The sequence below is a fragment of the Mus pahari genome, chromosome 4 (assembly GCF_900095145.1).
Source record: "Mus pahari chromosome 4, PAHARI_EIJ_v1.1, whole genome shotgun sequence".
In the NCBI taxonomy this organism is placed as follows: Eukaryota; Metazoa; Chordata; class Mammalia; order Rodentia; family Muridae; genus Mus; species Mus pahari.
In genome coordinates, this window is record NC_034593.1 from 78,565,629 (window position 1) to 78,581,036 (window position 15,408).

General features: G+C 47.6%; 2 protein-coding genes across 3 annotated transcripts in view; one reads left to right on the forward strand and one right to left on the reverse strand.

Annotated features, from left to right (window-relative positions):
• Nucleotides 1-7,222: 7,222 nt before the first annotated feature.
• The window catches only part of Naxe (NAD(P)HX epimerase), an 18,028-nt gene continuing 9,842 nt past the window's right edge, over nt 7,223-15,408 (reverse strand). The window contains exon 7 of the mRNA XM_029538022.1: nt 7,223-7,321. The gene's annotated coding sequence lies outside the window, so the exon portion shown is untranslated. The remainder of the gene's footprint in view (nt 7,322-15,408) is intronic.
• Gpatch4 (G-patch domain containing 4) overlaps nt 11,778-15,408 on the forward strand; it is a 12,399-nt gene continuing 8,768 nt past the window's right edge. Inside the window, exons 1-2 of one of the 2 annotated variants that reach the window (XM_029538021.1) lie at nt 11,802-11,852; nt 12,407-12,456. In XM_029538021.1, the coding sequence (XP_029393881.1) occupies nt 12,408-12,456 (49 nt within the window). In that variant the 5' untranslated portion in view covers nt 11,802-11,852; nt 12,407. Of the gene's footprint in view, nt 11,853-12,406; nt 12,457-15,408 lie in introns of both variants that reach the window. The other variant, XM_021196762.2, reaches the window with a different exon arrangement.

The window sequence follows — 15,408 nt, forward strand, 5'->3', positions numbered from 1 at the left end:
GACACACCAGAAGAGGGCATCAGATCCCATTACAGATGGTTGTGAGCCACCATGTGGTTGCTGGGAATTGAACTCAGGACCTCTGGAAGAGCAGTCCGTGCTCTTACCCACTGAGCCATCTCTCCAGCTGCTACTTGTTATTTTTAGTCATGCACATGTCTAAGTATGGGTAAGTGCACGTGAGCTACTGAGGAAGCCAGAAACGTCAGGTCCCCCTGGGCTGGAGTTATAAGCAGTTATGAACTCCCTGATGTGGGGGTCCTGGGAACTGAACTCAGGTTCTCTGCCCCCAACCACTGGGCCATCTTTCTAGCCCCTTCAGATTGCTCTGAGCCATCCTTTTCTCTGCTGAACAACCCTGCCTGTTAGCTTTGGGATTCTAGAGAGGAGGGGCCCAGACACTGAGGAGATGAGGAAGACAATGCTGTGTAAGGCAGGGCTATGATGTAAGCTTTCCCACTTTTTGTTGTTTGTATGCATTATGGGTTTCATTATGTAGCCCCGACTGGCCTGGAATTCGATATGTAGACCAGGCTGGCTTCAAACTCACAGAGATGCACCTGCCTCTGCCTCTTGAGTGCTGGGTTGAAAGGCAGTTGACCCCTTCTCCACCTCCGTGTATTGATGTTTTACTTGCATGTGTGTCTGTACCTCAGGCGCATGCCTACTTCCTGCACAGGTCAGAAGAGTCCCTGAGACCCCCTGGACCTAGAGTTACAAAGGGTTCTGTGCTTCCATGTGGTTTTGGGAATCGAACTCAGGTCCTTTGGAAGATCAGCCAGGGCTCTGGACCACTGAGCCATCTCTCCAGCCCTCCAATTTTTCTGCTAACCCTTCTGCTCTTCTTTTGGTCTCCCTAAATCTGATGAAGCCCAGAATATCATTTGGGCATACTTACCAAGGGACCAACGGGGGTTATACTCTTCAGGGCCAGGTTGACTGTCCTTTTCTAAGCGACCTCCCCACCTCCCCCACCTCCCAATCCTGCTGCTCAACCCTCCCCTTCTACTGGAACCTACCCGCAGCAGCATCCCTTCCTAGTGAGAGGACAAACAGCTTGCTGTCTCAGGGTTCAGGACAGCCTGATCCTGGGCCTCTGACTGGCTTGCTCCCAAGACAAACAGAGGAGAGAGGAGGGGCGAGTCTAGAGCGCTGGCGCCGCCCCTCCTCTCTGGAGCCGGCTCATTCCTCTTGTCTAGTTGCCCATTGAGTTTCTCCAGAATACAAGGGCTGAGCTTGGCCATCTCCGAACTACCCTAGCCTCTGAGTCCTCGGAGGAAGACTGAGGAAAGAGCATGCTGTGAACCGCTGACGGTCTGTACTCAGGCTACTCGGGTCTCCAGACCCTGTGAAGAGGAAGCCGGTGAGTGCTCCCAGGCCTAGCATCTACCCCAGAGAAGTTTGCTCTCAGGACTTGACTCCCTCTCTGTGGCTTAGTGGCTGTGGTAAAGTCAATAGTGGTCCCTCCCAGTTTACCACCAGATGGTCACATAAGTTGCTGGAAAGACTGGCAGGATGCCGCTGCAGGGGTCAGGAGAGGGGTAGGTATGATTGGCAGGGCTCCCATCCGGTTCAGTGACTTTCACACAGCTGCATCCAGAGGCCTCTCTAGGCGGCTGAGTCTTGCCACACTAAGGAGTGAGTCTGAGAATGAGCCACGAGGACATCCCACTTCTACTCAGGGACACTTTAAAAGTCCCCCCATGATGGGCGGTGGTGGCACACGCCTTTAATCCCAGCACTTGGGAGGCACAGGCAGGTGGATTTCTGAGTTCCAGGTCAGCCAGGGCTATACAGAGAAACCCTGTCTCAAAACAAAACAAAACAAACAAACAAAAAATCCAAAACCAACCAAACAAAAAAAGTCCTCCCATGAGTTGGGAACAGAGAGATGTGACATTACTAATTAGCAGCTGAAGGAAGGCAGGAAGAAGGAGAGAGGAAGCTAAAACATAGCGGGATCTCAGGCTCCTGGAGCAGTCGATGAAGAGACTGCTGCCCTGACAGGAGACTGCAGCTCCTCTGGATGCTGATGCCATGTCAGCCTGGAAGTCCTGGGTGGGATTCAGCGGCCTGCTCTCCTCTCTGGTCTCATTATTTGGAGCCTTTGAGTAGGAGTCGCTCAATACCTGCTGAGGATCTAGAACCCAAACTAGGCTGTGGGAGCAGAGACCTCGGGGTGGGGTGGGGGGACCTTCCTGATGTCATGTTCTCACCCCAACCTAGCAGAGACCTAGAGAGATGTCCAGGAGCTCTTCTCCGGGCTGTTGAAGATTCACTGACTGAATTTTGCTTATGAACAATCATGTCAACCCACCGTCTGCTTGCAACTGTCAGTCTACTATTAAGTCGAATTCTTGCTGAACTGCCCCTGTAGATAATGTCAGATCTTGACCCTCACCCTGCTAACCTGTCTTGTGTTCCTGGGCCTCAAAGCTCAGTTCCTGAAGCTAGGCAGGCCTTAACCTGGAAATCCTCCTGGCTCAGTCTCCTGCGTAGCTGATGTGTACCTTAGACACTCTATGCAGCTTTACCTTCTCAGGCCCTGGCTGTCTTCCCAGTCTGCGGGTGCAGACACCCAGATTCACCGCTGTCAGTCTTAAACCCGGAGATGAGGTCTGCATGCGTGTGCCTTCATTCTCAGGCTGGACGGAACGGTTAACAGAAACAAGCAGACCCCATCTTACTTCTTCTTTTCTCTACATTCTTCCAAACAGGAGACAGCCACCTCAGCAAATGGGACTGTTTATTTCACGACGGTGAGGGGCGGATGCAGTGACAGCTCACTCTTGGTTGTCAGCTTAGTTACATGTGAGGTTAACTAAACCCAAGCAGCTGGCCGCATCTGTGAGGAATTCTCTCCATCCAATCGAGGAAGACCTGGCTTTGTGCCTGGAGTATCCCCCATTCGACTGCAGTGCCGGGGGTGGGGCTGCGGTGGGGTCAGTAAAGGGCTTGGAGATGAAGTACTCCAAGACTGTTTCAGGGAGCGGCTTCTGCTGTATTGCACATGAGCAGCTGTTTATCTTGTGGAAGCCTATCTGCTGTGATTGGTTAGCACATTACCTCAGATTGGACAGTGAGCATTCATATCACCAGGGGCTCTGTGCAGAAGAAGCCCATAAACAGGAGACTTGGAGAATGCAGACGCATCAGCAGGCCGGCTACCACCTACGGATGCTACTTCAGCATTCCGCGTTCTGACTGGGAATAGCCAGGAGCATGGTGTGCCAGGTGTCTTTCTTAGAAGCAGTCCGACTGCCAGGTCAGGCCTGCATTTTCTCCTACAAAGACCCACCCTAAATCTGCATCTTTGGAAGTGGGAGTATCTACCTTAAATCTGGACCACACCTTCTGGTGGCAAACTCCATAAAGGACGTGGAAGAAGGACGCTTTTGCTCTTTGCCTGCTTGCCCTTGTTCTTCCCTCATTGCTCTTCCAGCCTACGTATACTGAAGACCAGCGGAGACAGCCAGGCTCTCGGACTGAACAAGTACTGGGTTCTTGGACTTTACTTCGGAGACAGCCATTGTCAAACTAGCCTGTAAGCCACTCTAATAAATCAGATACGATTTACTCTTATTCTATCAGTTTTGTTTCCCTAGAGAATCTTGACCAGTACAGTGGGGAAGGACTGTCTGCTGAAGAGGGAAGGAGTTTATATAGTGGGGTTGGAGACTGGGAAGTTAGGGTAGCCTGAATGTGGCTGCTTTCTGTCCTTGTGGGAAAAAAACCTGCCTGAGTCTAAATTGAAGAGTTTTGATTAATGACATTGGCAGAAGAGATTTCAAGACAACCTGATATTGACTGTTGTGTAGTTATTAGTGGTCACTTGTGTGGTGACCTATAGAATAGTGGTGACTAAGACACAGCGTGACAGTGAGTAGGCCCACTGCCCAGGAGTGCTGCACCAGAGTGAGGCAGGAGAAGCACCAGCGGGCTACAGAGCATCAGAGGAGAGGACGAGGAGAAAATAGACTAATGTACAGAACTGTACCTGGCCTGGGTGGACAGGGTGAAGGCCCACTGCAGCCAGGGTCTCTCCACACATCTAAAAGGTCTTTCTGTAAAAGACTCAGGATCAAACGGAACCAATGGAGCTGTTGTAGAGTGAGAGCCATTGGGAGAGCTTGTGGAACATTTTGTTTGGGTATAGGAGGAAGTTCCATAAGTAAAATGTTTAAAGGACAGGGTGAAATGTAAGTATGAGGATTAAAAAAAAAAAAAGTGTCCAAGGGTCAAGGGGAGGAGCTAGAGTGGGAGGAGGCTTGTGGTAAAAATTTTAATTGGTCCTGTGTCTTTGGGTCTTGTCTCAAACCAGCTAATACCCCTCTTGGAGATCACCTGAGCTACATGAGGGGTTTAGGAGCACTAATATTTCTTAACTGTTTCCATCTGACAAAAGGGTGGTGTAGAAGGGGCAACCGATAAACTATGTCACAGGAGGGACCCTCTAAGGGACTATAGTAAAACTTAGCAAATGGCAAAGCAAAGGTCTAGAACACAAGAAGGCCATTTGGTGACTGTGCATTTTTGGAGCACACTATGCCAGGAAGGCAGTACCTGTGACATGTGAAAAGTGAGTCAGACCGCTGGCACTATTATAATTTTTACTGAGTATATCATTAAGAATGTAGGGTTGCAAGCCAGGCGTGGTGGCGCACGCCTTTAATCCCAGCACTCGGGAGGCAGAGGCAGGCAGATTTCTGAGTTCAAGGCCAGCCTGGACTAAAAGTGAGTTCCAGGACAGCCAGGGCTACACAGAGAAACCCTGTCTCAGGGGAACAAAAAAAAAAAAAAAAAAAAAAAAAAAAAGAATGTAGGGTTGGGCTGTGAGGCCACACTTATGCCTTTAATTCCAGCACTCAGGAGGTAGAGGCAGGCAGATCTCAGTCTGAGGCCACACTGGTCTACAGAGGACAGCAAAGTTACACAGAGAAACCCTGTCTGTCTGTCTTTCTATCTATCTATCCTCTTCTAATAAGGAACTATGGGTGGCTAGGGTGTGTCTCCTGGACTTAGCCTGTGCTAAGAAGAAGAAATGAAAGCCAAGTAAAGGACATGACCAGTTAACAAGCATGCAGGTCCCATTCCAGTCAGGTGTGTGGGCAGGGGCCTATGGGCCTATGTACAAGGTTCCTGTCTTAGTCAGGGCTTCTATTCCTGCACAAACATCATGACCAAGAAGCAAGTTGGTGAGGAAAGGGTTTATTCAGCTTACACTTCCACGTTGCTGTTCATCAACAAAAGAAGTCAGGACTGGAACTCAAGCAGGTCAGAACTGATGCAGAGGCCATGGAGGGATGTTACTTACTGGCTTACTTACCCTGGCTTACTCAGCTTGCTTCCTTATAGAACCCAGGACTACCAGCCCAGGATGGCACCACCCACAATGGGCCCTCCCACCCTTGATTACCAATTGAGAAAATGCCTTACAGCTGGATCTCATGGAGGCATTCCCTCAAGGGAGGCTCCTTTCTGTGTGGTAACTCCAGCTTGTGTCAAGTTGACACACAAGGGGCTGGTGAGATGGCTCAGTGGGTAAGAGCACCCGACTGCTCTTCTGAAGGTCCGGAGTTCAAATCCCAGCAACCACATGGTGGCTCACAACCATCCGTAACAAGATCTGACGCTCTCTTCTGGAGTGTCTGAAGACAGCTACAGTGTACTTACATATAATAAATAAATAAATCTAAAAAAAAAAAAAGTTGACACACAGAACCAGCCAGTACAGTTCCTTAGTTCACAGCATCTCCATATGTCAGTTCTGGAGACACCGAGGGCAGAGTAATTGTTATTTGCTTTTCCCTTGTTTGAGACATTTAGGATGTGGGTGCAGACCCTGAGACCCTCCATTAAGTGAGAGATTCCATTCCCCCTGTCATGTGAGACATGAGGAAAACTTATCTTTCCTATAGGCAAGAAGGAGGTTTTTGTGATTTTGCTTATACAGCCAGATCTAGCCAGACATTTGAAGGTCTCATTTCCCCATGTTCACTAGAAAAGACTGTTCAGACATGGGTTTAAGGTAACAGAAAGTTGGGGCTGGAGAGATGGTTCATTGGTTAAGAGCACCAACTGCTCTTTTAGAGGACATGGGTTCAAATCTCAGTACCCACATGGCAGCTTATAACTGTCTGTAGCTCCAAGATCTAACATCCCCACATAGACATACATGCAGGCAAAATACCAATGGACATAAAATGACAGAAGAAGAAAAAGGAGGAGGAGGAGGAGGAGGAGGAGGAGGAGGAGGAGGAGGAGGAGGAGGAAGAGGAAGAGGAGGAGGAGGAGGAGGAGGAGGAGGAGGAGGAGGTAGCAGAAAGTCTTTATTAGCTGGGTGTTCAGGATCCCAGTATAGCCTGGAGCCTTTCTTAGGGCAAGCTTTTAAGCCCCAAAGCATGCCCTGGGTTGGTCCACTTCAGCTACCAAGAACAGTTAGGAAAAACAGAGGCACAGTTAGTCCATTTAGAGACTTCCCCATAACTATGCTCAGAGAAATAGGAGGCGCTGCCCTGCTCCCATCCTGCAGTTCCAGATCCATGGTTCCTGCAGTCACTATTTGCCCTCTGTGGCAAGCCAGTGGGGACATAATCTTGACTTTATGGCTCACTCCCATGTCTGGGAAGCCCTTTGGGAGAAGGAGGATAGACTTTAAGTTTGCACTCTGGGAGAAGTTGCAAGCACAGTGGAGTCTCGGGGAGGAGGAAGGCTGAGATGAACTGGGGGTTACATGGTGGGAGGGGCCTCAGACTGTTCTCCGTTGGGATTTAATAATTATCTAAATCAGTTTAGACATTAAAATAAAACATTTCAAAATTTGGGCCACTGGTGGCCATTGCCAAGGTATACTGAGGCAGAATTGTACCTGGAGTGGGACAAGTGTGGCTGATCTCGGTCTCCCCAGTGGAGGGTTTGTAGATCAGCCCACACACAGGCTAACGCTATGTCATTTAGAACCCATGGTGGGTACAGAATCAGGTAAGAACAGCCCTCCAGAGGCAGTCCTTAAGTTCCTGATAAACCAAAAGAGCCTGGAAAGTAGGAGGCTCCCCAGACTCCTTTTTTTCCGGAGCCAAGAGCCCTCAGACTGGGGAAAGCTCCCGTATTTCTCACCTGAGTGTGTCCTGCAGGGCCCGTGGAGAGTTCCCGGGACCCTCAACTGAGCAGGGTTTGTGGGTGTGCGGGAAACCCCAGAACCAATCTCAGGATGAGACAGAAGGGTCCTCCTCCGAGCCTCCGAATACCTTGTCCCTACATGTTGGCTGCGTTAGGAGCCTGTTCTGGTTGACTGGAAATCGCCTCTTGTCTGGAGATAAGACTGTCAGTGAAACAGACATGGAAGGAGAAGCATGTCAGGGTTTTGTAGTTGTGGTTGTTTGTTTTTTTGTTTTTTTTAGTTTTGGGGGCATGTTATAAGGAAAGGGAAGATGATGGTGGAGGGGGATCTTGAGAGGGATGGACAGGCAGGTCCACCCATTAGGTGGTCTTGAAAAGACTCAGAAACAGTGCTCGATGATCATGGTCACCAGAGCCCAAGCTGTCAGTGACTTGAGGCTACCAGGAAGGGTCTAAGGCTTGAACAAGGTGAGAAAGGCAGGAGGAGAGAGAAAGGCTAGGTGAAGGAGTGACTACCTGAAAGACAGATGGTCCTGCCAAGCTCATCTGGGCCCCAAACTGGGTTTACGGAGAACACCAGTGAAGTCCCCAGGGCCAGAGACCCCATCCATGGGCTTTACATCATTCATGGAAGCAGCGGTCACAAAGTCCCAAGGCGCTAGGTAGACTGGTGGCTGTTTTGTCTATCTAGTGAGCTTGGCTGGCATCTGTGCTCCCAAGAGGAATGGGTCCCAAAAGTAGGCAAGGATGGTAAGAAAGACATAAAGAGGGCTTGGAGCCCTCTGTGAGGTGAGAGGGTCCTGGTGCGCTCCTTGGATTTCTGGTGCAGCATAATGTTAGATTGCTGGGGCAGCTTAAAGAGATGGGAGGTAGAAAGAAGACAGTCGGACTTCAGCCGACTTACTCAGGGCCGAAGAGGAATATGGCTCTGCTCCTCCCCACTGCACTTGCACTCTCTGTGACTGTGGCCTCCTCTTTCACCAGACCTGACGGTTGGGGGAATTCCAGGCTGGGAAAACCATCTTCACCCCTAACATAACTTTTCGATGGAGAGAAATGTACCCTCCTTAATCGGGGGGGGGGGTAACTATCCACCCTTGAGACAGGCCTTGAGACTCCCCTGTATTGTTCTATCATGGATGACCTCTGTGAACTGCTCCTCAGGCTTTAAGACTGTCAAGAAGTCTTTAACACACAATCTGGCTTTAAACAGTTTTGTGTTAGCATCTCCAGCTTGACACAAATCTTGCCACATTTGACTTCTGGGGACTTCCTGGGGCTATTATTTAACCTTCTGATTTAGCAAGCTGTAAGATGGAATGTTTTAGCCTTGGAGATGCATGTGGTGCCCTTGGAGGTCAGAAGATGGCCAGAAGAGGGTATTAGGTCCTCTAGAAATGTATAGTTGATGAGCTACCAAATGCATGGGAATCAAGTTCAGAACCCAGGTCCTCTGCAAGAAAGGCAAGGGCTCTTAACCACTGAGTCATCTCTCTAACCCTCTTTCTATGCACCTAACTTTTTTTTTTTTAAAGATAGGATCTCACTATACAATTTTGACTGTCTTGATACTTAATTTGTAGAACAGGCAGGCCTTGAACTCACAGAGATCTGCCTGTCTTTGCCTCTTGAATTCTGGGATTAATGTCATAAACCACCTTGTCCAGCAGTTTCTTTTTTCTTTTCTTTTTCTTTTTCTTTTTCTTTTTTTCTTTTTCTTTTTCTTTTCTTTCTCTCTCTCTTTCTTTTTTCTTCCTTTCTTTCTTCCTTTCTTCCTTTCTTTCTTTCTTTCTTTCTTTCTTTCTTTCTTTCTTTCTTTCTTTCTTTCTTTCTTTCTTCTTTCTCTCTTTCTTTCCTTATTTCTTTCCACACAGTAGTCTCCTTACATACCTCAGGTTAACCTAGAGCTTGTAGCCATCCCCCTGCCCCAGCTTCCCAAGTCACAGGATTATAAAGTATGTCCTATCATGCCTGATTCCAGTAGAAGAGGAGGAAATTGAGAGCCTGTCTGTAAAATCTCTCAGCAGTAAAACCCACACTGTGTGACTGGGCTTGGTGATATGGGAAGGCAGAGGCAGAAGATGCTGCAAACTCAAGGCTAATCTGATTTACAAAGTAAGTTCTAGGCTAGCCAGGACTATGTAGCAAAACTCTTTTGTTCAGAAAGCAACAAGGAATCCAATAGAGAGGCAAACCAGCAAGGATAAAGGCAGAAGGTTCCATTCTTTAACAACTGGGCTCCACATGGAGCCTGACTTGTGATCCATGAGCATGGGTTTGGTTCCCACCGATTTTCATGTAGCCAGACTGGCCTTGAAATTGCTGTAGAGCTGAGTATGGTTTTAAACTCATGACTCTCCTGGTCTCACCTCCCGTGTGCTATGAACACGGGCATGCACACCATAACTCACACCAAGCATCTGTGATATCCTCTGCAAACACCTAGAGCTGGATCTAAGGACGAGCTGGCCTTGTCTGTTCCTTTTCGGATTAGAGTTCATGACCACCATGGAAGAACACAGAAGCAAACAGGCAGACACAGCATTGGAGTAGTAGCTGAGAGCTCATGTCTGATCCACAGCACAAGACAGAGAGGGAACTATTGGGAATGACATTGGCTTTAGCAACTCAAAGTGACACTGCTCCTCCATCAAGGCCATGCTTCCTAATCTTTTCCAACAGTTCCACCGACTGGGGACCAAAAATTTAAACATAAGAGCCTAGCGCCATTTGTATTCAAACTACTATAGGAGGTGCTGTAAAAATGTATTGGTTAGCAGGATAGTGAGATCTGTCTGTGGCGATTTGAATAGGTTTGGCCCCCATAGAATCATGTGTTTGAATGTTTGGTCCACAAGGAATGGCATTAGTATTAGGCATGGCCTTGTTAGAGTTGGTGTGGCCTTGGTGGAGGACATGTGTCTCCCATGCTTAAGCTCTGCCCAGTGTGGAATCCCAGTCTCCTCCTGGATGCCTGCAGAAGACAGTCTCCTTCTCCTGCCTTTGGATCAAGATGTAGAACTCTCAGCTCCTCCAGCATCATGTCTGCCTACAGGCTGCCATGGTCCCACCATGATAATAATGACCTGAACCTCTGAAATTGTAATCCAGCCCCAATTAATATTTTTTTTTCCTTATAAGAGTTACCTTGGTTGGGCTGGTGAGATGGCTCAGTGGGTAAGAGCACCTGACTGCTCTTCCGAAGGTCTGGAGTTCAAATCCCAGCAACCACATGGTGGCTCACAACCATCTGTAACAAGAACTGACACCCTCTTCTGGAGTGTCTGAAGACAGCTACAGTGTACTTACATATAATAAATAAATAAATCTTAAAAAGAAAAAAAGAAAAGACTTTGCAAAAAAAAAAAAAAAAGAGTTGCCTTGGTCATGTTGTTCCTTCACAGCAATTAAGACACTATCCTAATATGGGCCTCACACAAATGACACACAGATGTGACCAGATAACTTTTTGTAGTTGTTGTTACAAAGGACTCCTGTTCTCTTGACAGGGTCGGGGTAGTAGGATGATTTTCGGAATTCACCCATTGCATCTCTGTTTCTGCTATCATGGGTTTTGTTTTGCTCTGTTTTGCTTTTTTAAAGATTCATTTTTAATTATGTGTTGCGGTGAGTGGGTATGTGCATGTGTTTACAGATCCCAGCAGAGGTCATGGGGGTGGGGTCCCCAGGAGATGGAGTTTACAGGTAGCTGTGAATACCCAACATGGAGACTGGTAACTAGACTTGGATGCTCAGGAAGATCCCCCACTGTACTTTCTTTTCTTTTAAATTAATTGTTAAGGATATAATTTTATGTGTGTGTGTTGCCTTCGTATATGCATCTGCACTTCAGAAGTTAGAAGGTGTTGGAGGAATCCATGTGGGTGCTGGGAACTCAATCAGAAACATTCTTAACGGGTTAGCTATCTCTTCTGCCCGCAGTGTATTTTTTCTTTCTAAGATTTATTTATTATATGTAATGTAAGTTCTCTGTAGCTGTCTTCAGACACACCAGACGAGGGCGTCAGATCTCATTGCAGGAGGTTGTGATGCCACCATGTGGCTGCTGGGATTTGAACTTGGGACCTCCCGAGGAGCAGTCAGGGCTCTTAACCGCTGAGCCATCTCTCCAGCCCGTATTTTCTTTATTATATCCTTTGTCCTAATTGCGTTCTAGATGGCAAGCAAACGGCAGGCTATTCCGATAGGCAAGATGAAACGCTCTTTTTCCTTGTTTTGGGGCGGCCGCAGAAGCCTACAACTGCTGGTGGGGATGATGTACTTTCAGCTCCGGTGCTGCCTTTGGACCCCATCTCGTCTCCTCTTTCCGGAGCAAGTCTACATTCCCCTCCAAGTTAAGGGTCGAGTCTTAAGCGTCCTTGTGTTCCCAGTACGAAAGGGACAAGGTAGTGTACAACCAGTGCTGATCCCGCTGTGCAGAGCCTGAGTGTCCGCGCCTCCAGCGAGGCACTGCCTCGGGAAAGCTCAGGAATGGGGAGGGGAGGGACCCGTAACAGAGGTTAGGGCGCGCATTGGCTTCCAACAACTGCTGGAAGGAAACTTGCACCCAGCCTGGAACTCAGTTTCCGTGGCAACCATCCAGGGGCGTGGCTACTGTCAGGACATCTCTATGGTTTCTGCATCCTAGAAGGACCGAAGTTCACTTCCGGGAAGATGGCTGCATCCAAGTCGGGTGTGACACGTGCTTCCACGGAGAGGACTGTACACTGAAGGTAAGAAGCTTGCTTTCCTCAGGGGTGGGAGCAAAGGCGAAGACCGGAAAGTAGTTCCACCCTGCTGACTCTGTGGCTGCGGGGCTTGGATTTATAACAGGAGGAAAAGGCGGCGGCTGGTCCCCTAGGCTGCTGCAAACGGGTGGCTCTGGACATCCCTGGAAACTGGCTGGAGAGGAGACAGCGTCTCAGTGTACTTGCAGCCTTCTCAGATCAGGCTGCGTTTGCCCACGCCTGTCCGTTGCAAGTGCGTTAAAAGCGATTCCTACTGTGTCACTCAATTCAGTCCAGAAACGCTGAACGATTCTCGAGGGCTGGGAAATAAAGCTTGCCTCCAACTTCCGGGGAGTGTGGGTTTGAGTTACTGTGATGAGAAATAGAATGTGGGAAGTCTTACAGCAGAAAGAAGAAGCTGTAAAGGTACAAGGCAGTGAGTTGCTCATAAAATGCTTCACTACAATCCTGGATCCACTACTTGCCAGTTGTTTGGTGTTCGAATAAGCAGTGTTCGATTTCTTCTTTGTAAATTAAGACTAAGTGATACCTTCTTATAGGATGTTGGCAGACATCAATGAGACGATCCACGTGAAGCAGTTAATAGCAGGTTCGTGGTGAGTCAGTGCACTACAAATATGGTTATTCTTACTGTTAAAATAGACAGATAATTTCTGAGAGGTGGTATTTGCATGGTGAACTCAGCATCTAAATTTTTCTTGTGTTTCCATTTCAAGACGCAAGGTAGCACCTGGGGGAGGCAGGCCAGTGTAGCCCTGGCCAGCCAGGCTAATTAGTGAGACCTCAAAAACACAAAAATCCAAAAGGACCCCTTCTTCACCCTGTTTTTGTGTTGCTGTGTTCACAGTTCTGTTTCATTTGGGCTTCATGTAATGGTCCTCCCTAGTGGGAAGGTGGGTAGACATGTGAGTCTTCCTAGACTCGACTGTCACGACTGCTAACACCCTGCCTCCGTTTTATAAGGTTTTGTGAGCTTTGGGGCATTTAGCTATGCAGAATTGAAGAATATTCTAGACACCAGAGTACACAAGAGCATAGTCCCTTAACAAAGCATCGTTATCACTGGTGTGGTTACCTGGGAAACTACACAGTCTGTGCAGCCATGAGAAATAGAGGGAGCCGGGCATTTGTGGTGCATGCCTTTGAGGCCAGCCTTGTATACAGAGCTAGTTCCAGGACACCCAAGGCTGCACAAAGAAACCTGTCTCAAAAAATTAGGGGGGGGGGCAAGTAATGTGGGAGGACTTCTGAGAAAAGACTTTGACCTCATAGGCCTCTGGAAAAGTCTCAGTCCAAAGGGACCCCGGATCACGTTTTGAAAACGGATAGAATTGATTATCTACCAACCTATCTTTGAGACAGGTTTACAGTGCCCCCTTACTGACCTGGACGTATGTAGACGTGGCTGGTCTCCAACTCACCGAGATCGTCTATTCGTCCCGTAAGGATTGATTAAAGATGTGCACTACTATACAGGGCTGGCAGAACTGCTTTGTTATTTTTTTTTTTTAAAAGATTTATTTATTTATTATATGTAAGTACACTGTAGCTGTCTTCAGACATTCCAGAAGAGGGAGTCAGATCTTGTTACAGATGGTTATGAGCCACCATGTGGTTGCTGGGATTTGAACTCAGAACCTTCAGAAGAGCAGTCGGGTGCTCTTACCCACTGAGCCATCTCACCAGCCCCTGCTTTGTTATTTTATTTTGATTTTTTTTTTTTTTTTGAAACAGGGTTTCTCTGTTTAACAGCTCTGGCTGTCTTAGAACTCACTTTGTAGACCAGGTTGGCCTTAAACTCACTAAAATTCACCTGCCTCTGCCTCCCTGGTGCTGGGATTAAAGGTGTGCTATGACTGGCTATTTAATTTTTAAAAATTCATTTATTATTTAATGTATACCAGTGTTTTTGTCTGCTTGTATTCTGTGCATCCAGTGCATGCTGGATGCCAGTAAGAGGTGTGGGGAGATGTAAACTGCTTTGTTCTTGCTGGAAACCAAACCCCTGTTCTCTGCAAGAGCAGTAAGTGCTCTTAACCATTGAGTGATCTCTCCAGGCCCCCAAACTTGTTTTATACATCATATCAATAACTTCATTTGTTTTAATAGCCTACTGTCAGCCACTATCTTGTGCATTAGCTTCATTGCTACAAAACAAATTTCTACAGATTTAGTGGCTTAATTCAAAAAATAAACAAACATAAAAAGAATTCTTGTGTGCAGGTGTTTTGCCTGCTTGTATGTCTGTGTGCCACATGTATGACTGGTTCCCTGAGGAGACCAGAAGAGGGTATCTAATACCCCTGGAACTGAAGGTTGTGAGTTGCACTATGGGTGCTGGGAATCAAACCCAGTCTGGAAGAGCAGCCAGTGCTCTTAACCACTAAGCCATCTCTCAGCCCCTGGGGTGTTTGTTTCTTTGTTTCTTTGTTTGCTTGGAATGTCTGTGTGAACAAAGGTGTGTGGCAGGGTGCATGCATATCGAGGCCAGAGGTCAAGCTCAGGAATTAACCACCTTATTTTTGGGATGGAGTCTCTAACTTATTAGACTGGGTTGGTCATCGCTGGGATGACACATGCACACCACCTTGCCTGGCTTTTTACATGGTGATTTTGAAGTCTTGTCCTAAAGTCCTGACCACTTTTTATCTCCCGGTCTCTTCAGTTTTTGGAGGAGTTCTGTTACCTTGGTGTCTTGTATTCCTTGAAATTTGCACATCAGGGGTTAGGTCATTGGTGGAATTTATTTAGTGGGTGGGAGAGGTGGCTTGGTCATTAAGAGTGCTTTTCTTCCCGAGGACCTGCGTTAGTTCTCAGCACCCACATGGTAGCTCACAGCCACTTACAGCATCAGTTCTAGAGCACTGGACAGCCTCTTCTGGCTTCCGGTGGCACCATGTGCACATGGTACATTTACATGCAGGCAAAACACTCATACAACTAAACTGTTGTTTTGTTTTGTTTTGTTTTTAATTTTTAAAAAACACCTTTACTCTTTGAGAGTAATTAAAATGTTCAGAAGGGCCTAGCCTATTCTAGGACTGAGCTGTCTTTTCCTCTAGACTTAAGATTAGAAATTAGCAAACCATCTACACAGTAAGTATCAAAGAGTAGGCCTGCTGTTAAATAAAGTAATAGCCAAACAGAAGAAAAAGCACCAGTCACTTCAGGGAGTAACAGAATACGGTACAAAGGAGAGAAGCACAGGAGGACCAGTGGCTAGTCCTGTGTTGGCGGAGAAACGTAAGGCGGGTTATAAAAGAGAGTAGGGGGCTGTGCAGCCAGGTGGTTTGGGCTGAAGGCTGATCACAAAGAGAAACACAAGCAGATAGAAAGGACATCCCAGCTCCCGGAGCCTGCGCCACACATGAGGACCTGTAGACCTGGCTAGTTTATGTTCTCTGGGAGAGACAGGCAAAAGGAGAGAGAAACAGACCAGGACAGAGCTGGCCCTCCTCAGGTTCCTAGTTATAAGCGCTGGTCCTGGCCTGCATGATTCCTGGATCATCAGCACACTGCCTGGCTTCTGTATTTTTTTTTT